This window comes from Triturus cristatus, chromosome 1_2 (genome assembly GCF_964204655.1).
Source record: "Triturus cristatus chromosome 1_2, aTriCri1.1, whole genome shotgun sequence".
NCBI classification, from domain to species: domain Eukaryota; kingdom Metazoa; phylum Chordata; class Amphibia; order Caudata; family Salamandridae; genus Triturus; species Triturus cristatus.
In genome coordinates this window covers 982,828,961-982,856,119 of record NC_140580.1, presented here as the reverse complement: position 1 = coordinate 982,856,119, position 27,159 = coordinate 982,828,961, and the positions used below count along the sequence as shown (strand labels likewise).

The 27,159-nt window shown below is 44.4% G+C and overlaps 1 protein-coding gene across 1 annotated transcript in view; it reads left to right on the top strand.

Annotated features, from left to right (window-relative positions):
• Positions 1-25,116, top strand: part of LOC146868510 (lipocalin-15-like) — an 86,857-nt gene extending 61,741 nt beyond the window's left edge. Inside the window, exons 4-6 of the mRNA XM_085624128.1 lie at positions 21,354-21,467; positions 24,341-24,442; positions 24,992-25,116. Coding sequence (XP_085480254.1) covers positions 21,354-21,467; positions 24,341-24,442; positions 24,992-25,116 — 341 coding nt within the window. The remainder of the gene's footprint in view (positions 1-21,353; positions 21,468-24,340; positions 24,443-24,991) is intronic.
• The last annotated feature ends 2,043 nt before the right edge of the window (positions 25,117-27,159 follow it).

Sequence of the window (27,159 nt, the reverse complement as noted above, 5' to 3'; positions counted from 1 at the left end):
TGTCCTTCGTCATTGGTTTCCATAAGGAATAAATTAGCATTAAAGTCTCCCGGTGTACTCCACTTGCTGTCTGCATGCTCTGCTCTCAAATCCCAGCGCCTGTTTGGTAGGGAGTTAGGCATTTCTTTTTTCCTTGTTAGGCTTTAATTTGCATACACATTAAAAATGACCACCCTTTTGAGTCTGTGGTTGACTTTTTGTTGAAAATCTACTTTTACTACCAAACACAGGTCTAATCAGCAGAATACATGAAATATGGTTACACACAGAGATTGACAAGCCTCCTGATGGGTGGCCTGCTTTGCAGGGGTCAGACATGGATTTAAAGTAGTCACAGAAACCCACAAAGAGAGTATCTGTCATAGCATAGCATAGCATATTATATCATAAGTGAATATTCTGTGATCGACAGTGTGGTAAATAAATTAATTACCTTATCTGAATTTCTATAATTATTAAGAATAATAATAAATGAATCGAGGAGTCCGAGGTATTCAAGTAAAATGGGCTTTATTCAATAACTCGAGTTAAGGGAGAGCTCCTTCACCTCAGCAGGTTCGGGAGTGGTCTGAAGCTTTATTCACAGGATACAGTATTTATACAGTACATCGCAAGTCATTGGGAGGAGCCCTCCTAGTTCCTAGCAAAAAGACCTTGCAAATTAACATTGCTCAAGACACATAAGCAAAACACAGATAAGCGCGTACTTTTCAAGGAAGCAACCTGGGGGGATGTTCTCAGAGGGTGGGGGAGGCTCATGCATGTGGAAACAGGATGGATGTGGTGGGTGAGCGATAGGCGGGCTGGCGCCTGGGGGACACGAGATAAACTTGTTTTTCTCTGAAAAGAGCCGGCGGGTAGGCTATCTCTCAGAATCGGTTTGACCACAAAAATGCGTGGGTGCAACTGATTGAATACCAGGTGCAATTTTGAGGAAATACTTGAACTGGCTGACCCTGCGCGAGCTGAAGTGAATTCTAAAATGGATGCTGTGTCTAAGATGGGTGCTGTATAGAATTGATTAGAGCAGCAGAGATAGGAAAGTGTGCGAGGGGACAGAACCATGAACATGATCTTTAAATTTTTTAATTCCTCATTCCCTCCTTGTCCCCAAGCGCAATTTATTTTTCCTTTCAGGCCACTTCCATGGCCATAAGACCGTCCACATGGGCTTGCAGCATCATTTTCTCATTTTCTTTTGCTCTATTAAATGGTTTTGGGACGAGGCATGTAGCACAGAGACCGCATAAAGCGGGGCCACACTAGACACAGAGACAGCAGGACAATACTACCATCAACACGAGGCCTAGCCCTGAAAGTACCTTCCAGCCCCATGCTGATAACACACCCCATAACCATCCCATTAGTGTCCAGGAGCCGGGCTCTTGGTGTATGTCTGCAGCTATTTTGTGCAATTTGGAAATTGCCGCATAGACTGATGGAGAGTTATCAGGAATATACACACAGCAACTAGACCCGATCAATTTACATGCTCCGCCCCGGTCAGCCAATATGACATCAAGAACAAGACGATTTTGGAGAGTTACCATCCTTATGGCCGTCTGTTCCTCGGTCAAGTTTCCGAGGGCAGATATGGTCTGATTGATGACGGCCTCCATAGTCCTAGTAAGTCTACGTATCAATTTACTATTTTGTACAAGGCCTATGAAAAAGAAGAATCCCTTATTAAAATCGGTATATTGTTCCCAAGTCGTTTCAGTCTGATCAACCCCTGAGGTATCAATTGATCTTTTCCTTCGCTTGTGCTGATACAGCTGGAGATCCTTATGATAGGAAGCGGGTGCTATAAAAACTGGTGGGAGGAGAAATGCTATGTAGCATGTGCCGCCCCACCCTTGAGGTAATTGAAAATAGGCCGTGGAGCCACATACAAAATAAGTGTGTTGGGAGGCTAAGAAAGAGGACTTACCCCAATCCACAAAATCCAGTATTGTGGAGCAATCACTGTGTCCTAATTTCAGGGACCCATTATTCCTGATACACAGATGGCCTTTGGTTGGTGTTACCAATATAGAGGGAGGCCCATTATTCTTTTTGGATCTTGTGTTCAGGATCTGGAATGTTTTAGTCTTATTATCTCTTTGGTATTCTTCTCGTTCTAACGTGGACCCTCTTGCTTGCGGGTCGCCGTTATCATCAGGGTAACAGGCTTTGTTCATGACAGCATTCAAATTTCCCCATGGCCATCCGTTTTTACAAGAATTCTTTTCATCGGGGCAAACTAAAGAGACATTCGTGATCACTCTCAGGGCATCCCAAGCCTGGCATGACCCATTATAGGAGAAGGGTAAGGGGGAGAGAGGCATTCCCCCCTTATTCTGGTGGGCTGGGAGTCGGCCACAAATCCAGCAATTTGTCGTATTGCTGACCTGAAGGGTATGATGTAACATCTGTATAAAGGTATTATTCTGTAAGGCCAGCCTGTGACTCTGCTAGTGGGAGGGTAGAGTATGGTGTGTGTGTTCTTCAGTTGTGTTAACGTATCCTTGTTGGTGTGTTAATGATGTCTCAGAGGGGAAAGCAACATGCAGTATCCACCCCACACATGTCAATATGGCACATATTAAAAACAAAACCATCAAAGCCATCATGCATCTGCTATGCAACATTTTGCAATACTTTCTTTTCATTGTAACCTTTTTACTTGGCCCCTGGGCTGTCTGCCGTAATGCAGCAACCATCGTTTGACCGCTTCACCAGTCAGTTTATACCAACTGGACTTAATTGATCAAAACCTGAGCTGTTTTGGCAGACCGCAATTTTGAACGATAAGTCTGTTGGGGGTAGCGTCCAAAAGAGGAGGTAAATATTCGGTATTTGTTTTATCCTGAGCAATGTCCTCAGTGTTCCCAAAGTACTTTTTACAATGGCTGGCGTGAAGCCATCCTTTCCTCCCTTCAACCTTCACTGCCGTCCGCGTAGTCAGGAGTACCAACTTCGGCTGCTTCCACCTGGGCTCCAAGGGTGATGTTCGGTCAAAGTTCCGGACCAGGACCCAGTCCCCAGGCTGTATCGCATGCTCTTCGGGATTGGTGTGATCTGGAAAGGCAGCTGCCACCTGTGAACGACAAGAACGTAGTGCAGACATCATGGCGGCAAGATAATCTGTCAACATATTACTGTTAGTATCCGTGATAGATTTAGGCCTAGGTGTGCCCCACATGTTTGGGGGTCTCCCGAAAACTACCTCATAAGGAGATAGACCGGTCCTTGAATGTGCTACCATTCTCATGTAGAAGAGGGCTACCGGCATGGCCGTGACCCAATCTACACCCTTTTCTGCACATATTTTTGCAATTTTTGTTTTCAGTGTCTGATTAGGTCTTTCGACTAGGTCTGCAGCTTGTGGGTGCCTGACGCAGTGAAATTTCCAGGTGTGTCCTCATAATAATGACACCTGTTCCATTAGTTTGGAGGAAAAAGGTTGGCCATTGACGGAGTAAATGACTCGGGGCAATCCATACCGGGGAAAAAATTCACTAACCAATTGTCTGGCTGTTGTTTCGGCTGTATAATCGGGTACTGGATAGGCTTCTGTCCACCTAGTCAATGCACATACGACCACTAGTACATATTTATGTCCCCTACATCTATCCATCTGTATATAATCCATTTGTAGGACCTCAAAGGCGTTTTCAGAGGGGTGAAATCCACCTTGTTCTACAGACGCCCCTTTTCCTGGATTAAACTGGCAACATATCATACATGTTCTGACTTTGTGTTTAGCAGCAGCGCGTAGATGCTTGTTGTGCCATAAAGGCCGTAAGCTATCCATCATTCCTTTCTCACCTAGATGTGCTGGACTATGTGCAGTTTCTATGATTATGGGTACCATCGAATCGGGTAGGAGCCACACTGTTTTGTCTTTTGTCACCCACCCCTGTTCAGTCTCTATCCCTCCTGCTTCAGTCCATTTTTCCTTTTCTTCTGGGGTGGTGTGTGCCTGTATGTCTATGACGTCTTTGGAAGGGTCTCTTACCACCAGGACTGTGTCCTGCCCAATTTTATGGGAAATGGCTACTGTCTGGGCTGTCTGTTTGGCAGTTTGATCTGCAAGATCATTTCCTTTGGAAACATTGTCGGTAACTTTGGTGTGGGCTTTGCATTTTAGGATTGCTACTGCCGTCGGTAGGTGTATGGCGTCCAACAAATCCTGTATTAAAGGTCCATGTTGTATTTTTGCTCCATGGGAGGTCAGAAAACCTCTTTCTTTCCATAGAGTCCCGAAATTGTGAACCACTCCAAAGGCATACTGTGAGTCTGTGTAAATGTTTACTTTTCGATTTTTTGCCCACTTACATGCGTGTGTGAGGGCTATTAATTCCGCAGCTTGGGCTGAAAGGGTGTCTATTTTGTTTGTTTCTATGGCTCTGCTATCAGTTGTTATTGCATAAGCTGCCGTTAGTTCTCCTGTCCTTGTCCGCATGCATGAACCATCCACAAAAAGCGTAACATCTACATCTGACAGGGGAACATCAGTCAAATCTTGTCTAGGTTTGGTGACAATCTCTATCACTCTAATGCAGTCATGCGTATCTTCGTCATTCGTGGCATTAGGTAGTAGTGTGGCAGGATTTAGTGTGTTACACCTTCTTATCTCTATGTGTGGCTGGAACAATGTCAGCTCATATCCTGTTAATCGTGCGACCGTATGATGTTGTGTTTGTGTTCTGTTGAGTAGGAGTTCCACTGCGTGGGGTACAAATACTGTCAGGGGGTGCCCAAGGACAATGGCATCACCTTGTCTAATGGCTAAAGCTGTGGCAGCTACAGATTTTAGGCAGGCAGGTAGGGCTTGTGCGACTGGGTCTAATGTACTTGAAAAGTAGGCACAGGGTCTGTTTCTTCCTGCTTGGTCCTGCGTGAGGACTGAGAGTGCTGTAACGCCTCGTTCCGTTACAAATAGTGTGAAGGATTTGGTGTAATCTGGAGTAGCCAGGACTGGGGCCTGACAAAGTGCTTGTTTTAGTTCCTCAAAGGCCTCTGAATGCTCAATTGTCCATGGCAAAGATGCCGATAAACCGGCCTCCAAAGTGGTCAGTTGTATCAAAGGTTTGGCCAAATGGGCATACTGAGGAATCCATTGTCTACAATATGATGTTAAGCCAATGAAGGCACGTACTTCTTTCTGTGTTGTTGGACGTGGAATAGTGGCGATTAACTGTATTAGTTCCTGTGTAAGTTGTCTACCCTCCTTGGACAGCTAGTGACCTAAGTAGGCCACTTACTGTGCACAGAATTGTAACTTTGAAGGCGACACCTTGTGTCCTTTGTCCGCAAGAAATAGTAATACTTGGAGGGAAGCTCTTTCGCACTCTGTTTCTGACTGGCTTGTTATGAGGATATCGTCTACATACTGTATCAGTGTTGTGTTGACAGGCATCTGAATGCTGTCCAACTGTCTCTTCAGGGCCTGGCTATAAATACTGGGACTTTCAGAATAGTCCTGAGGAGCTCTTGTAAATCTGAAGCTTCTGCCACATAATGAGAATCCGAAAAGGTACTGACTCTCCTCATGAATAGGAACGCTAAAGAAGGCATTTTTCAGATCGATCACAGTAAAAAATGTTGCTTTAGGGTCTGTGGCTGTCAAAAGTGATGTTATATCCGGTACCACGGGATATTGTGGTACAACACATTTGTTTAATTCTCGCAGATCCACTACCAACCGGTATACAGGTTCGGCAGTCGGGTCCGTTCTTTTAAGTACAGGAAGGACAGGTGAGTTGCAAATATTAGAATCTGTCTCTACTATTACTTTGTGTTCAATCAGGTCATTTATTATTTGCAATAATGCTGCTTCAGCTTGTGGAGGTATTTTATACTGTCTTATTCGTGGCAAGACTACACCTTCCTTTAGTGTAATCTTGTGAGAAGTGATGTCCATACAGCCTACATCGGTGGAATTAGTTGCCCATAGGGCTGGCGGAATTATTTTTAGCCTAGCATCCAGTTCTTTTTTCAAAAAATGTCCCATAAAGTCTCGCAGAAATAGTCTGATGCCTTCTGGGGAGCAACATATTACGGCACCCAGTTCTTTCAGTGTTTTAATACCTAATAAATTTTCAGGACAGGTCTTTGTTAATGCTAGATCTGTTGTACGTGTATGGGACCTACTCCTATGGAAACATTGCGAGAGACCTTATTTATTACTGTTTTTCCCGAAAAACCCAAGGAAATACTATGTGAGCCGGAGAGAGGTATCCCTGGGACCTCATCATGGTTTATTGTTGTCCTACTGGCCCCTGTGTCAAGGAGGAATTTTCTGTCCTGTCCCAGAATGTGTGCTTGTACATAGGGGCCACGTTGGTCCACCGTGACAGGGATCAGGGGCAAGTCTTTCTCTCTCTCCAGGCCCTTTCATGAATACTCAGGGTATTCGGGTATCTTTCATCATTGCGTTGGTACATTTGAGTTTGTGCGGGGGCGTTAGCAGGGGGTCGGGCCTGGGCCGTAGGGGCTGGGGCCTCATTGTTTCGAGGGACATAAGGGCGGGCTTGCGTTTTTCCTGTTGCTATATTGTGTTTCAATACAGGACACTCCCTGACAAAATGGCCGAGTTTCTTGCAATAATTACATGACCCCTTGTCAGTCAATTTTGTTATTTTCCCTGTACTTGGTACAGTCGTTGTCTGTGCTACCAGGGCTTTCATTTTAGTGTCCTTGACACGCCTTTTATCTTGCTCCTCTTCCTCTTTAATCCTATTGTGGTGATATTGTAACATTTGTAACATTTCTTGAGAAGTGTTCGCTTGCCACGTACTCTCAACCTTTTGGAGCCTGTTCTTCATTGGGGGAAGGGCATTTTCAACTAACTTTGCAACAAAAAAACGTTGATACCCTTCACTGCCTGACGAGAGGCCACTATTAATGGCGAAACATTTCTGTAATCTTACAAAATAGTCTCCAGTTTCTTCTTCTGGCTTTTGTTTACATGCTGAAATTGCGTCCCAGTCTTCTTTTTTAGTTGTCAATACCTTCGGTAATACCTGCATAAGAGTATCGGGAAATGCTTGTATCAGGGGCCCTAATCCCTGTCCAGGCTGTCGGGCTTGATCTTCATTCCCCAATGCCGTCCAATCTATAGTCCTCCCCCCCTCTAAGTTCCAATCCTTTTCTATTAACTTTTCATATATTCCCTCGGGCAGGAGGACCTTAAGTAATATTTTCATGTCCGCGTAGGTATAGTTTCCTAAACTCAGGATATCCTTTATCTCTTTATGAAACCCTGCAGGATCTTTTTCATGTGGTGGTACTATTTTTTTCATTTCCAATATTTCTAACTTGGTAAGGGGGGTGTACACATGTACCCGCTCAAAAGCGCCATCAGCACGTGTCCTCAGATGCACCTCCCTTAGGGGGAATTGTCCTTTGTCATGGATATCGGTACCGGACATTTCAGTCTCAAACTGGATGTAACGTTGTCTGAAATCTAGAATTTTAGTAATAAATTCTTCGTCCCTTGTTGACCAGAGACCATCTATACAGTCACGTAATAGGTGGTGTATTTTCTTGGGTGCGGGACATGTTGTTTCGTACAGTGTTGCTAGATGTTGCAACATGAACATGCCCGCTATTCTTTGGTCAGATAGAGATAAAGAGAGAAATATCTGTCCTATTATATCAGGGTCGTAAAGTCGATGTTGGCTAATCCAATCAGTAGCCGACCGTGCTATTTCGTTTTCATGTCGGGTAAAAGGTGGGTCGTCATTGAGCCAGTGTTCTAATGACTAGACAGTGGACTGAAACATTTTCTCAGAGGTCGTATCCTGTCTGGCGGCTTTACGTTGGACAGGGGGAGGAGGGGGGGGGGGGGAATCCGGAATGGCGACGGGCCAGTCCCAGGAATGTGGTTCCGTTTTCCTCCTCTTCATCTTTCCCCTGTTATGAAACATTCTCTCATCTTTCCCTGTTCTGATGTATGGTATAGACATGACTTATTAATTGTGTTAGTATTTCATCTGGGCGTTTGTGTTGGGTAAACCTGGACTGTTCAAGTGAGTCACTTAGGTCCATCAAATAGTTGGGGACCTCGTAGTCTACTGAGTCCAATACCCTAATAAAACAGGACACTGCGAATTGCAACATAATCTGTTTTGTGGCAACATTTCTGTTCTTCATTATTGTTACCAAGGCCTGTTCATTGTCTCCAGTTCGGAGGTAATCAAAAAGCGCGGCCAATTGGGGATCGATATTTGGGATTTTCTTGAGTCCAACGAGGGCTTGTCTTAGTCGACAAGATATCGTGGCCATCCTGCCTATTCCGGGACACTCATCATTGGGACAGTCCGAAAAAGGAATGTCAATTGTATTCTCTGTCCCGTCTTTCACATCTTCTGGCGGAGGAGCGGTGGCCATTTGGCCACCCATCGGTATTGGTGGTACTTGATGTGGGACTTGTTGTTGAACCACATAAGGCGGGGGAGTTTCTATTAAGTAAGAGGACACAAAATCCTCTGGGGGAGTTATTTTTATCCTTCCCATTTTCTCCGGGACGGACAACTCCTCACTCGTCTCTAGGGGCAAGACGGGATAAATTCCATCAACAAGGGCGCTCTTTTCTCTTTCTTGTTGCTCAGTAATAACTCTCTCGCCTTCTTCTTGTAATTTCTTTTCCTTAGCCTGTTCCGACATTCTCCTACCCTTTTCAACTTTCGTTTGTTCTTTCTGATACCTCCTATGCGCTTCCTTGCGCCATAATTCAATTGCCTTCTCTTGTGTAGGCCTTACTTTCTTTTTCCACAACTGTTCTTCTACTGCCATAATACACTCCATGTCCCACGTACCTGTAGAGGGCCACCTAAGTCTGAGTTCTAGATGTTTTGTATAATCAGACCAAAGATCCAAGAACATTACCCCTTCGATACCATGTTTAGTATACATGAAGTGTCCAGGTGTATCTCTAGGTGGGATAGGAACGGCCTGTTCTAATAACTTTTTCTTGGTACCTAATCTTTGTAGTTTGGAAAATAAAGGCACTTTAAGGTGTTTTATCTAGGCCTTATAAAGATGAGAATTACGATAACAATATACTTGATATCTTTATACACTGAGGAGCCAGTGCAACTTTACCGTGTTCTGTCACAGAACCCGTCTTTATACATTCCCAGTAGTACTCACCGAGAAGCAGAACTTGAAGACCTGGGAGGGTCACATTCACATTATATAAAACTTTTCAAATAAAAAATAGAATAGATGTGTCCTACACACAATTCAAGGTCAACAGAAAGAGAATATCAAACCCTAGATCCTTCAAAGATTTTTTCCATAGACTTAGGTGCTTATTTATGGGCCCTTGCGTCACTTTTGAGCCGCCTGTGCGTCATTTTTTGTGACGCACCAGCAGTGTAAAAAATGAGCCATGTTGCGCCATTTTTACAAAGTGACGCATCTAGGTAGATGCGTCAATTTGTAAACCCCTGCGCCACATTATACCTGCACCAGGTATAATGTAAGCAGGGGGGCATTCCGGCGCAAGAAAGGGTCGTAGAAATGACGCAGTAAAATCTATGAGATTTCACTGCGCCAATTCTAGGACGCAAATGCATCAATATCTTACACCTGCCTCATGGCAGGCGTAAAACTGACGCAAGCACATTTAACATGGGACTTACCCATGTGTAAATGACCCATTGCTGGAGTTGCGGCACTTTTGTGACACATTCCAGCAATGTGTCCTTTTTCCCCTACAGATACGTGAGAAAAATTGATGTAACTGTAACTCCTTGCGACATGATGCGTCATACTGTAAATATGACACATCATTGCTATGGCAAGGAGGGCGCAATGAAATGTGACGCATCGCTGTTGCAGCGATGAGTCACTTTTCATAAATGAGGCCCTTAATGCCTAAACTTCTCTCTCACCCTATCTATCCCAGATCTCACTGACATACTCAACTCCGTAAAAAACCACAGCTTATGAAGATCATGTCAGACCATCGTCCTTCATCAAAGCTCTCTCTGGAGATGCTCTCTTACCCCTACTTCCTATTGTTAATGCCTTCCCAGACGCTCTTAAAAAAGGCAAAATCCTCACAGTCCTAAAGAAAGAAACCTATGCTAGATGCTGATGACCTTGCCAACTACAGGCCCATTACTCGCCTACCATTCATCGGTAAAATAATTGAAAAAGTTGTCTATGTTCAACTCTAAGATCACATCAGTGATAACCATCTCCTGCTCAACTACCAGTCTGGCTTCAAATCATGCTGCAGTATGGCTGCTGCAATGGTACACATTATAGATGATGTCCTTCGTCATTGGTTTCCATAAGGAATACATTAGCATTAAAGTCTCCCGGTGTACTCCACTTGCTGTCTGCATGCTCTGCTCTCAAATCCCAGCGCCTGTTTGGTAGGGAGTTAGGCATTTCTTTTTTCCTTGTTAGGCTTTAATTTGCATACACATTAAAAATGACCACCCTTTTGAGTCTGTGGTTGACTTTTTGTTGAAAATCTACTTTTACTACCAAACACAGGTCTAATCACGAGAATACATGAAATATGGTTACACACAGAGATTGACAAGCCTCCTGATGGTTGGCCTGCTTTGCAGGGGTCAGACATGGATTTAAAGTAGTCACAGAAACCCACAAAGAGAGTATCTGTCATAGCATAGCATAGCATATTATATCATAAGTGAATATTCTGTGATCGACAGGACAGCACATCAACATTCTTCTTTCTTTACAGAGCTGTACATTTGCTTTTACATGGTATTGTCTCTTCGTTTCACTAGTATTTTGCTGAACCATTATATTGTCCCCATTTCATTCTGCTGAACACAAATATATAAATGGTGCAAAATCCACATGCCGGAAGAGGATTCAGTAGGAATCACTGTTAAATTTCCATCAGATGAGCCTGTTTGACCGTGTGAGCAGATTGGTGAGTAGCAGTCTGTTGGGTTCTTTACACTGAACATTATCTGTAGAAGGTGGCGACTGTGTTATGTCATTTTGTTTTTGTAGAGTGCTTTATTACTTATAAGGGTTTCTAGGAACTTTCTGAATGACTAATTGCTAGCAGTCATTTTAGATTGGCTGGCCACATCTAAGAACAGATTCAATATAGTGGAAGTATATTGTGGAATATTATAGTCTTGGTCTTCCGTCATTCTTGTCAGTTGCCTGTGCTGCTTTCTGTTTGATGGAGACAGCATCGTAATAATTGTATTAAAGTTATATCTCTGCGGGATCAGACACTTGTTGTATTGCATCTTTCATGATGTCCAGAAACTGTGGTACAGAAGCCTGTGTGGAAGAACAGGGACATTGAAGATTACTTTCTAGCAGTAGATCAGTCATTGTTTAACACATTTGTATTGCCAATCAGTCTGACTGATTAAACGTAGTTACAGCTAGAGGGTTGATTGTCTTCTATCTAAATTACATTGTGATATGAAATATCGGACAACTGATTTCTTCGAAAAGTGGTCAAGTCATTAAAACATCATCAACAAATTGATACTCTCTTGATAGACATTAGTCAAATGAATTTTTATTGACAATCTGATTCCTTTAATACAGGACTATCAGTACAACATTAGACCCCATTGCTGTTCCTCAAAGCTGCACAAAATAGTTGTGTACACATTTAAAGTCCTTATTGAAATACTCATTACTTCAACATAAATAAATAAATGATTATTAGAAAGGGTAAATTTCCATACTCCACTGTGCCCTCTTCATATAGGATGCTAGTAAACAGGCTAAATACATTTAGGGTCATATTTATGAGGCCATTACGCTGCCGTAGCGTCTTATTTTGTAACGCTCCAGCGGGGTAAACCTTGAAACCATATCTATGAGGCCACACAAAGCCGCTTTAAATGACCTCACAGATATGGAGTAAGGCAAAGAGGCACAAATCATAGCGTTGCCTTACTCTTCACTAGGGAGGGATTTCATGAGTGTTGTGGTGCGCGCTCCCATGCAACACCCATGAATTTTGATGGTTCCCCAGATTTACAAGACCATGTAAACCTGCGGATGCACCAAAAACTTATGCCTCCCGAGGGGAGGCGTAACATTTCTCCTCGTGTATTCCCCTAGGTTATTTCCCCTTTTTTATGTGTGCTGCATTCTGTAGCTGAGGATGGAGGATGAGGGCTACTGTTTCTCCTTTGTCCAGTAGGGTGCGGATGTCGTCTGTTGCAGCGAGGATGGCGGTTTCCATACTGTGGTTTTTTCTGTAGCCGGATTCCCAATGGATGGATGTTGAGGATGTTATGCTCTTCGATGAATGTGGCAAGTTGGCTGTTGATGGCTTTCTCGATGACTTTCGCTGGGAACAGAAGCAGGGAGATGGGTCTGTAGTTTTTGAGGTAGGTGGGGTCCACCGAGGGTTTCTTCAAGAGGGGGTTGACCTCGGCGTTTTTCCAGCCGTTGGGGAATGAGGCGGTCACCAGGGCGCGGTTAATGGTGTGTCGGAGTATGGGTGCGATGGTGTCGGCAGCACTGTTGAAGATGTGGTGGGGGCAGGGGTCCGTGGGGGGCCCCGGAGTGGATTGACTTCATTGTCTTCAGTGTGTCTTCGGTGGGGAGGGCTGTCCAGTTGTCAAACGCTGGCTTCAGGGTGTCGGGGGGTGGTTGGCAGGGGTTCAGTGTGTTGGTTGACTTCGTTGAAGTTGTCGTAGATGCTCTTGATTTTGTGGTGAAAGAAGGTGCTGAGTTTGTCGCAGAGGTCTTGTGAGGGAGGAATGTCCGTCGACTCGCTGGTGGGTTGGGCGAACTCCTTGATGATGTTGAAGAGTTCTTTGCTGTTGTGTGCGTGTGTGGAGATTCTGTCTTCAATCACTTTTTTCTTGTTTTTCTGATGAGTTGGTGGTGGGCGTTGGTAGCGACTCTGAAGTTGTTGTGTGCTTCTGTGGATTTGGTGTTCCTCCAGGCCTTTTCGAGGCAGCGGCAAGTGCGTCTGGACTCTCTAAGTTCGGTGATAAACCATCTGGCTTTCTTGGCGTGTGTGTTGTTGTTTTTCTTGAAGGGGGCTATGGTGTTGGCGCTGTCGGATATCCATCTGTGCAGGGTTTGGGCTGCGGTGTTGGGGTCGTTGTTTCCCGCAATGGTTGGGGTGGAGTTGCTGAGTGAGGAGGTGAGCTGGTCGTTGGTGATTCTCATCCAGTTTCTTCGTGGGAGCAGGTGCTGATGTCTGTGGATGGTGGGTGTTCTGAAGGTGAAGTGGACGCATCGGTGGTCAGTCCACCGGAGTTCGGTGGTGTGGCTGAAGGTGATAGAGTTTCCTGTTGTGAAGAGGGGGTCAGGGGTGTGTCCTGCTGAGTGTGTTGGTTTGTTCACGATTTGGGCGGAGTCCAATGTTGTGGAGGTTGTCCAGGAGGGATGTGATGTTGGAGTCCAGTTGGTTAACGAGGTGGAAGTTGAGGTCTTCCAGCAGGGTGTAGTTGGTGGATGCGATGGCATGCGGGGAGATGATGTCCGTGATGGAGTTGGCGAATGGTCTGCGTGGTCCAGGGGGTCAGTAGATGAGGGTTCCTCAGAGGGTGGTGGAAGGGCTGGTCAGTATCCTGAAGTGAAGGTGTTCCATCAGGTCTATGGTTTTGTTGGGGAGTGTGCTTAGACGGGGGTGGATTTGTGGACGATGGCGATTCCTCCTCCTGGGTGGGTGGGGCGGTCCTTCCTGGAGATCTTGTATCCTTGGGAATGGCGATGGCGATGTCTGGCCCCGAGGTGGTGTTGGTCCAGGTTTCGGTGAAGAACGCTACGTCCGGGGGGTGGTGCTGTCAAGGAGGTGAAAAAAAGAAAAGGTTTGGACCTGCACACCGTTGTTATCAGTCGGTGCTTGAAATTAAACAAACGTAATCAAATAGTTAAGTCTTTTAGTGTGCTATCACATGTAAAGGAGTCTGAGCCCTGGCTCCTAATTTGAGTGAACCGTGTAGAAAGAGGTCGGGAATGTCCCAACCAATGTGATGCACAACAATGGACCATGGGTCTTCACTCTAATTTCATGTGCAAGTTATGCAAAAATCATAATAAGACAGTATTCATTAAACAGAAATAGCATGTATTTTACAATTTAGTTAATTCAATAAATTTCAAACAGAAAAATTAACGAATCATTTCTCAATATGCAATATATTCTGTACTCCGAATGATGTGCTGAAGAGATGATGTACAAACAAAAGATCGTCTCAAGTTTTAAACAAAGTCCCAATGCATTTCGGGTTTTAATAACCCTTCTTCAGGGGATTGTTGTCATCAAAGGAGATTTGAACTTTAGTGGAAATCCTCCACAGGAAACTACAACGAAAGAATCATGAATCAGTATTGGCTGTAAGGTATATACAGGTGTAATATTTTTAGGATTTGCACTCTAAGCGTGTAAAGGTACTGTGCTGTACAATAGCTCTAAATAAACCTGTAGTGCAACCGGAGTCTGAATGCGACAGTCCAGATGTAACTCCACTGCGGTGCTCTATAAAAGTACCACGTGTCCAGTAACGGAAGCAAAAGCAAGAGAATGATGAGTATACAGCGTGTCCAGGCCAAGATACCCAAAAGACAGAAGAAAAGGAAAACGGACCTTAAAGTAATCATGTGTAAAAAAAACGTCCAGCATTTCATGCAAGTGCCACATCAATTAGACGCTTACCCAGCTGTATTTTGAAATGTGTCCCAAATTCAAGATGCTCTGTAACAATCATAATAATAGCGTGTAAGAGGATTGGGTAAGATTAGGGGAAGCTAAACTGTAATTACAACATGCCGAAATATCCCCCTATGATCTGTGTACACACCCTCGAACTTACCAGGACGCCAACAACGTCAGAGTCCCGGTCTTCAATCAAACAGTGACCAACGCACTGAAAACCAAAAGGGAGACATTGTAAACTTCCCGTAAGGGTCAAGCTATGCCAAAATCATATCAAGGGATTACGAGTGTAGTTTAGTCGTCCATATCTCACCTCAGAAAAGTCAACAGAAGGCTCCTTTAACAACCGCCGTATCGAAAGAAAATGAAACGCGCGTTTAAGCTTCAGCGTAACCACAGCTGAAGTATAAAGCATCAGTGCGTGTTGACGTCAATGAATGAGCCAATCGGAGAGAAATAGTGGAAATCACGGAAACAACCAGTGCGTGTTGTTTTTTTAACGAAAGACTGAAATGAAACTTTATCCAGTACGGCAAACATAACATCAGAAGGTGCCAGCCAAAATAGAGGGTCATGTTGTAGACAGGTTCGTAGCGACATACTCATGTACATCAGAACAGAAAAAACACTACACTCTGGTGCATTCTAACTAATGGGGCATTTGCGATATATGGGACGAAAGCGTGTGTGATAACACTGCCATGTAAATGAGATAGATAGGTGCACTGTTTATACATGAAATGTCGTGGAGATAATGTATGAGAAAATGCTAAATGAATGGAAGAACACGCGGCGAGTGCAAATCCTGTACAATGAAAACAATTCAGTTGATGTGAAATGTTTCAATACATCATACAGGTGCAAGTAATATTTACAAAAAACATATAAGTTCGTAATGATCATTCAGGCCCCCGGGAATGATGGTTCCTAGGTATTTTATCCAAAAAGTTTCTTTTCGAGCTAGAGTAATGTGTGGATCTATACCTGGTAAGGTCTGTACTTTTTCAAGAATGGTGTACATCAGTTGTGGTATAGTATGTGTACTCTGAATCCAATGTGCCGCTAAACATGATTTTAAGTTCTTGTTGCGTATGGTGGTCTTGCGTTCTATGATGCGGGTTTTAATTTCTCTGGATGTTCTCCCTACGTATACAAGCCCGCAGGGGCATTTTATTGCGTAAATACCATTCTCCGTGTTACAATCAGATGTATGCAACAGTGTGAGCTTTTTGCCTGTATGGGAATGGACAAAGCTATCCCCTGAAATGACATTTCCGCATTGGCCACAATTGTGGCATTTCCTCATACCCTTATGGACCGATTTACTTGAACCGGGTTTCCTCTTAAGTAATTCTCTCAGATTTTTGGACCTGTTGTGTGCGAATAGTGGTGGATCAGGAAAAAGATCTTTAAAATCCACTTCTTGCGCTATGATCTCCCAGCGTTTTCTGATGATGTTTTTAATGCTTGCTGATTGTGTTGAATGTTTTGGTACAAATACTTCTCGTGTCTTGGATGCTTTCTTCACTTGAAGTAAAAGGTCCTCACGTTTTTTCTGGGTGACTATCATGTTAGCTTTCGCCAATATTTCTTCCGGGTAACCTCGTTCTTGGTATCGAAGTTTTTGCTCCTCAATTAGGGTAGTACACAAAGTGTTGTCAGAGGTGATGCGTTTAATCCTGATGAATTGTGACACTGGAAGGTGTTTTTTTAAGGAATGAGGGTGTGCACTGGTATAATGTAGTGCATTGTTTACGTCCGTAGGTTTTCTGTATACAGCTGTTTTTAGGTGCGTCTTGTTTTTCTGGAAATCAATGTCTAGAAAATGAATGATATCTGGTTGTATATCATGTGTAAATTGGATTCTAGGATTTCGAGAATTTAGTTCTTCAATGCAGTCCTCCAAGGTACTTTTGGATCCTTTCCAGATAACTAGTATGTCGTCGATGTAGCGTAAAAGAAGAATGGTGTTATCCTGCCACCTTGGGTGCTCTAGGATATGTTACTGTTCAAAATAAGCCATGAATGTGTTGGCATACGATGGTGCCCCCGGGAAGCCCATGGAAGTGCCTGTTTTTTGCAAGTAAAAGGTGTCCTTCCAGCGGAAGTAACTGTGATAGAGTGAAAAATGAAGTAATTCCAAGAGAAAGGTGCTTGTCTCTTGTGCAATGTTGGATTGTAGTGGCCTCCACTCCACGGCCTCAAGTCCTTTGTTGTGAGCAATGGATGTATATAAAGAGACTACGTCTATGGTGCATAGTAAAACATCTTCGGTGATCAAATGACGTATGGTCTCTAATTTTACAAGACAGTCAATTGTATCTTTAACATAGGTGTCCCAAGATTGTACCAATGGTTGTAAGTGGAAGTCAAGAAATTGACCAATAGGTTTGTGAATGGATCCACATCCCGCTACTATAGGTCTGAAAGGTGGCAAAGTTGCATGTTTATGTATTTTAGGCAACATATATATATGTGGTGTTTTTGGAGTTTCCACATATAGAAATTTGCGTGTGTTCTCAGAAATGATGTCTTTATCTTTGCCTGTTTGCAAAATCTTTGCTAATAGAGCAAGAAGTTCACCAATGGGATCCATGTCTAGTGGAAAGTACGTGTCCGTATCCATCACGTGGTGATCAACACTCTGCTCATAAAATTCAGTATCCAAAACGACCAGGGCTCTCCCTTTGTCTGCTGGTTGGAATGTGATTGTAGGGTCTTTTCTCAATTCGTGAAGTATTCGTGATTCATTTTTGGACAAATTTCTCTGTTTAGGTTTGTTGTATGTAAGATGTTCCAAATCCTTTTTAACCAGAAGTTCAAAACAGTCTAGGGACTTATGGGATATGGGTGACATGAATTTGCTTTTAGGCCGAAACTGTTCCATTGGTTTCTCACTTGCTGGAAATGGCGTATTAACGGAGAAGAACCATTTGAGTCTTAATTTACGCATGAACTTGAATAGAGATATTTCTGTTTCAAGGGGATTAGAACTGTAAGTGGGGACAAATGTAGTCCCCTTAGTTAATACCTTGATTTCTTCCAAATTCAATCTCCTTTTGGATATATTCATGACTAAGGAATGGGTTTCTTTGGATGTCTCTGTGGTCTGCCAGTCTCTCCTGTTTTTCTTGACTTGTCCCCTAGGGGTGCGTTGTCTGGTGTTGTGATGTTGGTATCTGGGGGGAGGTTTGAAGAATGTCCCTCCGCCAAAAAAGAAGATGGTTGGGTCACAGCTGGAATTGCCTGAACAGAAGTTTTACTCCTGATGGATTCTGTGGTAATTGGAACTGGAGGACGTTGTAAAGACATACCTGGTCTTGAACCACACTTTCCTCTGATGAAGTGGTACCTGATTTTCTGAAAAAGCGACTTTGTGCATAATTTTCTGCCCAAGAGTACACTTCATCTAATTTATAGTCGATTGTATCGCGTTTAAATTTCCGTATCTTCCGTTCGTGAACTTCTCTGGCATGGATGTCTAATCTGCCATTGATGTCTTCCAACACTTTATCCCAATCCTCTTGTTCCATGCGCTCTGATATGTCAGTCTTTAATTTGTTGATGTCCTGTGCTAGCTCCGTAAGTAAAACTGATAATTCTTCTATTATTAGAAGAATTAGGTCCAAAGAACATTTATTCAGTATGGCATACCATCTGGTCATGAAATTTTTGTGGAATTTGAAAAGCATGGGTTTCAAGGCAATCCGTAATCCGAGTGGAATGCGTTTCACTTTGTGATATTCAATGAGGGTAGTGGCGTGGAGGCGTTGATTAATTTCCTTCCTCATGGTATATTCTAACTGGCGAAGTAAATGAGTTGTGTTTCCTGTGGTTGTTCCAAATGTGCGTACTTCTTTGATTAAGGCGTAGATGTTTTCTGCTTCCTCAGTGAAATAAACCTTAGTATCAGCTTGATTGGATGTTAAATCGGCTATATCTTGAAAAGACATTGTAAGGCTAAGGGTGCTGGTCCAAAGGTGGACCCCAAGTCAAGTGAAAAAAAGAAAAGGTTTGGACCTGCACACCGTTGTTATCAGTCGGTGCTTGAAATTAAACAAACGTAATCAAATAGTTAGGTCTTTTAGTGTGCTATCACATGTAAAGGAGTTTGACATTTATTGAATTAACTAAATTGTAAAATACATGCTATTTCTGTTTAATGAATACTGTCTTATTATGATTTTTGCATAACTTGCACATGAAATTAGAGTGAAGACCCATGGTCCATTGTTGTGCATCACATTGGTTGGGACATTCCCGACCTCTTTCTACACGCTGTCAAGGAGGTCCCAGATTTCTGTGGCGTTTTTATGGAGGGATTGGACGTTGCGGAGGGTGCATTGCAAGATCTTCGGTACGGGTGTATTCTTGTGGTCGGGTTGTGCTGGGTCCGTGTTCCTAGAGGTGCTGTAGGTTTGTCGGCAGCGGTGACAGCTGAAGGGTTGTGGGTGTTGGCTGGTGAGGCTTGCATGCAGTCGTTTTTGCGGCCTGGGTTGAGTGCATGGAGTGCTGCTGGGTCGTAGCGTTGGCGGTATGGAGGTCCAGGGTTCCTGGCGCTGGTCGCTGTTGGGTCGTGGACGGGCGCAGACGGGCTTGCCTCTGGAGCGCCTCTGGCGCGGCAGCAGCCGCCATTAAGTAGGGGTCGGGGAGGGCTGGACAGCTGGGAGACAGGAGGGGACCTGAATTGGACCGGTCGTGCTGTTCGTGATGGGGAGGAGGGTCCCAGGGGGCAGCAGCGGCAGGGAAAGCGGGCAGGAAAGGAAGGAAAATGAAGAGTAAAGGAAAAAGGAAATAGAGCTGAAAGGAGCAGAAATGCAGAAAAGTGCATAAAGGAGAAGAAAAAGAGAGTGGAAAACAAGTGAAAATACGAGTGAAAAACTGAGCTGGAGAAAGGAGATAGAGGTCCACTGGACCACCAGAGATGAGGCGCAGGGAAACCTGCGGGTGGAGGAGGGCCTCGAGCACCAAACACTCAAGAGTGTAGGGGCATGCCTCACTTAATGGTGGAGCTGCGAGGGAGGGGGTGCAATTTCACTGGCAATGGGTCAGTGGTCTTGCTCGCCTGTCCCCGCAGCGGCCACCATTAAGTAGGGGTCAGGGAGGGCGAGACAGCTGGGAGGCGGGAGTGGGGAGGGGAGCTGGATTGGGTCGGTCGCGCTGGTCATGCTGGGTGGAGGGGCCGTGGGGGCAGCAGCGGCAGGGAAAGCGGGAAGGAAAGGAGGGAAAAGGAGGAGTACAGGAAAAAGGAAATAGACCAGAAAGGTGCAGAAATGCAGAAATGTGCAGAAAGGAGAAGAAAAAGAGGGTGGAAAAACGAGTGAAATAACGAGTGAAAAACGAGTGAAAAAACGAGTGAAAAATGGAGCAGGAGAAAGGAGATAGAGGTCCACTGGACCACCAGGAATGAGGCGCAGGGAAACCTGCGGGTGGAGGAGGGCCTCAAGCACCAAACACTCGAGAGTGCAGGGGCAGGCCTCACTTAATGGTGGAGCTGCGAGGGAGGGGGAACAATTTCACTGAGAATGGGTCAGTGGTCTTGCTCCATAACATACGTGAAGGTGGTCAAATCTTCTATAAATTGCCCTCAGTGAAATAATGACTTGCATGCTGCTTCAAGAGCCTGCTACACAGTGGTCACACTGCCAGACAGCCCAGATTGTTTTATTTTAATGTCACCAACTGTTACCCCAGTTTTAGAGATTCTAGCAATCATGTCTGTAAACAATGTACAGATGCATGTTAGAAAGGTTTTCTCCCAAGGGAAAGCTCCATATCATCAGGTGAGTCCACCCCACCTCCTTCTGTCACTTTCTGGTTGAGAGGGAGCATGGACCAAAAATGTTCTTCATTTCTTGAGGTCTGCCTTAGTAGTCCCTTCAAGCTTAGATCATCTTTCCATTGTGGGGATTCATTATTTCTCGTTCATGGGGGTCTGTGGTATCTTCCACACAGCTTCATCTTAGCTTGTTATGGGAATGCCCAACCTCGCATTCATGGGAAGCCCACACGGGTGGTGCATCTCATGTTGTGATCGGCCTCTACAGGTTCAAAAGGCAATTTGCTGCCATGGATCAACGCTTTCTTCCTCCAGTTGGTTCAGCTGCCCATTCATCTGCCATGGGGGAGCCCAGAAAGACTCCTAAGGTCAGCCATTGTCCTCAGGACTGCAAACATACCCTCCATTTAGCTCAGCAACAACAATGGTTCTGGTGCCACTGATCGTGTCCAACCTCCACTCCACCAGGGCGGCATGCATCTGCTTTCAACTACAGGCAACAGGATAATCTTTATGCCAGTCATTCACAGTTTCTAGGTCACCACCAACACATGGAGAGGACTGCTTCTGTTGCTGGCAGAGCAGACCCAAAGAGAGTGACACATCAAACCATCAGGCTTTCAGCCGCACCCGCTACCACAAGGACTGCTTCAATTCGCTTGCAGTCATTATCAGTAGTCAAAGCTGGCAGGTGAGTAGCAAAATAGCCAGAAATTGCCAGAATACCCTAGACCATGTGGCCAGCCACTCATCATGTATTAATTTTCCTATATATTTTTATATTCCTATGCTCATCTGAACAGGGTACAGGTTTCAATAAAGAATAAGGTAGCAACAATAAAACTCCTGAGAAAAAAAATAATTTCTTCTGCATATTTGCATTTTTAGAACTCTAGCTATCTTTTCTAAATGTTGTTGCAACTTCTGATGTCTCATTTCCAGCTGTTGCACAGACTGAAGTCCGGATTGTGGAGACAGACTATACGCATACCGCCATTGAGTACTCACGCAAGGTCTCCGAATTAGAAGTGATCAGCGTCATGGGGAAACTGTATGGTAAGCAGGATGATGGGCAACTCCAGACAGCCAGTCGGAAGACTCTTCCAACAGTTCGAAAGCTCCATAGGGCCACTAAACAGGTGTTTTGTCATAGTTTAGTTAACTTACAATCTCCTTCAAGACAGTCTTTCCCTGGAGGTCAATCCATTACAAATGGTTTAAAATAGATTCAGTTAGTGCCTAGGGCCTTATATGGGAAACAGCCTTTACTACGCAGCCAGAACTACGCAGTACCATTACAACACGGGCAATACAACAAACGCGTTGTTACCACACATTCCATTACCAAGCAAGTCGTTACAATGACTTGCATTAGGGAACGTGTTTTTGGATCCAACACCTTCCCTTCTGTTGCACCGGCTGGAGTTGGAATAGTAATATATACTATTCCAAAGTTCAGCGCTTACCTAAGGCAAGTTGTTGTAACAACTTGCGTGGCAATGGAATGCGTGGTAAAAATGCATTTGTTGTTTTGCCCGCATTGTAGTGGCATGTGTTGTAAAAGCATGCGTGATTGTGTCATACATCCCCTTAGATAGTGTTTTGCAAATGGGAAACTCGTCCTTTATTTATTTATGTATATATTTATTTATGAGCATAGCAAGTAACATTTCAAACACAAATGTTGTACAGAAGACCAGGTGGACATCGGGTACATAGGACAATCGATCGTTAGTGTGGGGTCCCAGTTACATAAACCAGTGAAAGTAAAACAGACAATGTAAACAATAAGCTGTTGATGGAGAGTAAGAACAGACAAAAGAGATATTGTTCAGCAGAGTGTATATCATCCCTACAGCAAATAATGTACAGCGCATTTATACTGGGAGACCCTTCCATAGAAAGTGCATTCGTCTCCATGGCCTTCCAGTTTCAAGAGATGTGTTTTAGTTTAAATTTAAATTCCTTCAGTGCTGGCTCTAATGTTCGGTGGGAGAATATTAGAGAGTTATGGTCCAAGAAGGTGAAAGGATCTGCATCTGGCTGGGACACAGGGTGGTTCTGGTGCAGTAAAGAGGTGCTGATTGGCTGATCTTTACTAGTGTGTGAGGGGAGATACATTAGTAGAGAGTCTGAAAGGTAACCTGGAGCTGACCCATGTACAGTTCTGGAGACCAGAGTCAAGAACTTCTAGGGTGCTTTGTTGTTCGACCAGAGAAAGAGCTTCTAGTGGGCTCTGTTGTAAGACCAGAGTCAGGAGCTTCTAGAGGGCTCTGTTGCTAGACCAGAGTCAGGAGCTTCTAGGCAGCTCTATTGTTAGACCAGAGTCAGGAGCTTCTAGGGGGCTCTGTTGTTAGACCAGAGTCAGGAGCTTCTAGGCAGCTCTATTGTTAGACCAGAGTCAGGAGCTTCTAGGCAGCTCTATTGTTAGACCAGAGTCAGGAGCTTCTAGGGGGCTCTGTTGTTAGACCAGAGTCAGGAGCTTCTATGGCGCTCTGTTGTTAGACCAGAGTCAGGGGGCTCTGTTGTTAACCCAGAGTCAGTAGCTTCTAGGGGGCTCTGTTGTTAGCTGACAGCTAGCTCCATGTTGGTATGATGAAGTGGGTGAGTTTCTTGGAAGGATGGAAAGCGCTTTAGTGGTTAAGTTCAGAACAGTTTCAAGAGGAGCCAAGGCATAGTGAGACAGTTAACTAGCATAATGATGAAATAGTCCAGTTTGCTAATAAACAGAGAGCTGATCAGTGCATTGGGAGCGCAGAAAGGGATAAGAGGAAGGATTCTGTGTATATTCACCATCAGATATCTAGCTGCAGTGGTGTTTGAGGCGATGAAGCAGCCCATTGGCACAGAGGAGTGGAGGAGTACTCTTGGCTTCTGTCCAAAGAGGAAAAGAGAGTCTTTTGCAGGGAGCGGATGGAGCTAGCAGCGTGGGGAGATCTGGCAGAGGAGGAGAAGTACTGAACCAATGTTTTAGCAGAATTCTTCAGGCAGAGTTCATGCTCCTTTCTGTTTCCCTTTCCACTGATTGCTAAAAACCAAGGTTCTGTAGTCTCGGTTCCACCTCACGCCTCTACATTCCACCAATATACAGCGCCTCTCTGTATCGTCCAGGTTCTCCATCCCTGTTTTCTCCCTTTGTTTCAGATTTTCCATCATTCTCTTTCTCCTTTCCTAGTTTTTTGTTTCTCTGGGTCACAGTCTGATGATGAAAAGTAAGTGCCAGATCCCAGAAATGAGTGCAGATCCGCCCACCGGCAACCACCACCTCAAACTAAGCACTGACCAATACAATATAGTACGCAAAGCCCTGAAAGTTCAACAGCACTAGCCTGCACCAGACTCAAATGCATCATACAACTATTCAGAAAAGGTGAATTTAAAATTACAACACCCTCACATGCACATCACATGAGAGCTATTACCTGGCTAGTGATGCTATCTAGAAAACAATATGCATAAGCCGGGCCGTTCTGTCTCTGTACCCCAAAATGTACCCCTTTATTTCTCTGCCCCGTGGTATACTTCTAGATCTCTTTGACATAAGCTAAGGCACTATGTCCCACAGTTCCATGATACACTCCCGATCTCAATCTGACACTTAGTCACAACAATAACCCCACTGCCACTGCGTCCAATAACAGGCCCATCTCTCTCAGTTTCACAATAGACCCCTCTCTCTCAGTCCCATCTTGTTTGGCTGTCGGTCCCAACGTCAATTCAACCTACTATTTGCCTCTTTCGCCTCTTTATTGTTTTCCTACTTTGCTGTGTCTCTCTTCTCACTCAGTCACTTTGCCTATCTTATCCATCGCACAAGTGTGTTTTAGTACCCCATTATGTGCGCCCCTTTCAAATTTCTTGTCCCTTTCTTTCTCTGATTGTACTGCTTGCACCTGATGTTGGGTTCTTCTCCTGATCTCTGACTACAGCTAGAGAAGCTGATGTGCACCCTGGAGTCTTTACTCGCTTCAAGATGCTGATGGCAGGAATTGGACTCACAGAGGAAAACATGGTGGTTCTGCCTCACGATGGTAAATACAACACCCTTCAATCAGTAATATTAACCTGTTATGGTATAATAACTTGTTTTGTAAATAGGTCTTCAGACCATTATTTTCCTGTTTTTAATCTCTTTAAAAATGTACTTTCTAACCAAATTGTGTTACTACCCTATTTAAAGATGCCCAATTTAAGGGCCTCATAATGACAGGTGCTTCACAGGGGATTGTTTGGGGTGTGACACCGCCAAATAAATACATCCTTGGACTGGTAGTCGAGTCGGGGGCCCTGAGTCGGGCCTACCAGGTCTATGCTGATTTTTCTAGACATTTTCATTTTACTAAGAGGTTTCAATCAGCTCATATGTTTAGTTGTGTTATATTGTGCAGAATTGTAGAGTGCACTATCCCCCAGGAGGGTATCCTGGTGCTGAGCAGATGAGTGTCTAGCTAAATATAGAGCCTAGTGGGACTACTTGTTGTGTGATGTGAATGCGGTGTGGGAGGTTGAGAGTCATTCTGGCTGCAGAATTCTGAATGGTCTGCAGCCTTCTTGTGAGTTATTTGTTGATCCCAGCTTAGAAGGTGTTCCCATAGTCCAGTTTACAAGTGACCAGGGTTTATGTGACAGTTTTCCTGGTGCTGATTTGGAGCCATTTGAAAAACCTTCCTCTGCAGCTTCAATGTATGGAAGTATGAGGCGGTGATGGCGTTGACTTGCTTGGTCATCTCGAGTTTGCTGTTGATGACGATCCCGAGGTTCTCAGTCTGGGTGGTGGGGCTCGGGGTCAGTCCTAGCTATGTTCGCCATCAAGCGGACTCCCATGGTGAAGGGCTGTTCATGAAGATCACAATTTTAGTCTTGTCGGTGTTCAGCTTTAGAAACTTGGTGTTCATCCAGTGGGCGATTTCAGGCATGCAGGCACTGAACTTGATCCATGTACTAGACATCTTATCTCTGAGGCAAAGAATGAGTTGTGTATCGTCTGTGTAGGAGAGGACATTGAGGTTGTGAGAGCGGATGATGCTGGCCAGAAGGATCATGTATGCATTGAAGGCGGTCGGGTTCAGAGGGGATCCTTGCGAAACTCTGCAGATGAGGTGGTGGGTGTCCGTGGTGTACTGTGCCAGGATGACTGAATGGGTCCTTCCAGTCAGGAAGGAGGAGATTCATCAGAGCGTGTGTTCTTAGATTTCGATGTTGTGTAGGCATTAGGTGAGGATATGGTGGGAAACCGTATCAAATGCTGTGGAGAGGTCCAGGAGGATGAGGGTCGCTGTGTCTCCTCTGTCCAGAGTCATGTAGACGACCGGTTTACCAAAAATGTCACAAATCTGCACCCATAGTAGTACTCCTTGAATGGATGAAAATGTATTACTTTTTAGAATTCACAAACATTGGCAGAAGTAGGCTTGGAAAGCTTCACCCATCTCAGGCTTCCAGGCATACTGCTGAAAGGTGATGGGACAAATGCATGCAAATAGTCTAACCAGGAGCAATACCTTGGTAATGTCTGCCAAATTCACTGTGCACTCTAGACAGAGGGCTTGATTTAGGATTTAGCAGATGAATGAGAGGCAGACAGGGTGGCATAGGACTTTAATGCTTCTACTCCGTCAGCCAAATACAGAAATGGCCGGAACACCCACAGACATTTCTATTTATCGAAAGGAACTGCTGTCACGATGGCTCCTGTCAATGTAAGAAAAGTATAATGGACGACTCCATCAAATATAACAGTTGGCCATCAAGCTTTTGCTAAGTTTATTTATTTTTTAAAGTAGGAGTTTGTTTTGAAAAATTGAAATAACTAATGACCCCCCCCCCACACACACACAATAGGTGTGGGACAGGGGTTTGCAGATCCGAGGCTCTCATGTGGCAGCTCGGGGAGTTTCACGCGGGTCATTTGGATGCCCACCATGGCATTGTCAGGCAGGGGACTCTGGGGAGACAGGTGAGATGGCTCAGCTGGTCATTGGCCCTGATGCAGAGGGGCGAGAGCAGGCAGCAGATCACAGAGGTATAAAGCCGTTTTGTCTGCTAGCCCAAAATTACTGAAAACCATTCTCTTTCTCTGCCGGTCATGCTCAAATCTCTCATACTTTCCCAATCACCTTAATAAACAAGCACTGCCATAGAAAACACAACTCAGCGGTGAAAACTATTGACTTTGCCATCTTTTTAAGTCGAGCATTCGAGACCTATTGTAACTTCTCTTGTGGGGTTAAAGCCATCCCCCTGCTGCCCATTTGTTTGTTTCAGTGTCCTTTAAAAATCCTCTCTTACAACTGGTCAATCCTTCTCTTTGTCCCTCTTGTTTATGTTTATGTTCCTCCCACACAGCAGTGACTAAGTACTATATTATTACGCTTTAGTTGTTTATTTGTAGTTTCGAGAGTTTTATTTTTCTACTTTCCTGTTCTTGTTAGCGTTTGTCTGTGTTCAGCTCGGCGCCTGTAGCTGCTTGCATTTTAATGGAGCTTTTCTCCCTCTCATGTGGCTGCATGCCCGTGCCACTCCCCCTCTTTTTGACTTGTAAGCACTATTTTCTTTAATGAGTTTCTCTGAAGCAGCGCTGGAGAAGCTCAGGAGAGAAACCAGACAGACAGGCAGAGTGTCAGAGGCCACCAAGAGACAATTCAAGCTTGCATAGAGAGCTTTATAAAAGGTCTATATTCAACCAAAAATGCTAATTCCATGACCCCTAGACTAGGAATACCCCGGAACGCAGACACACATGTCTTAC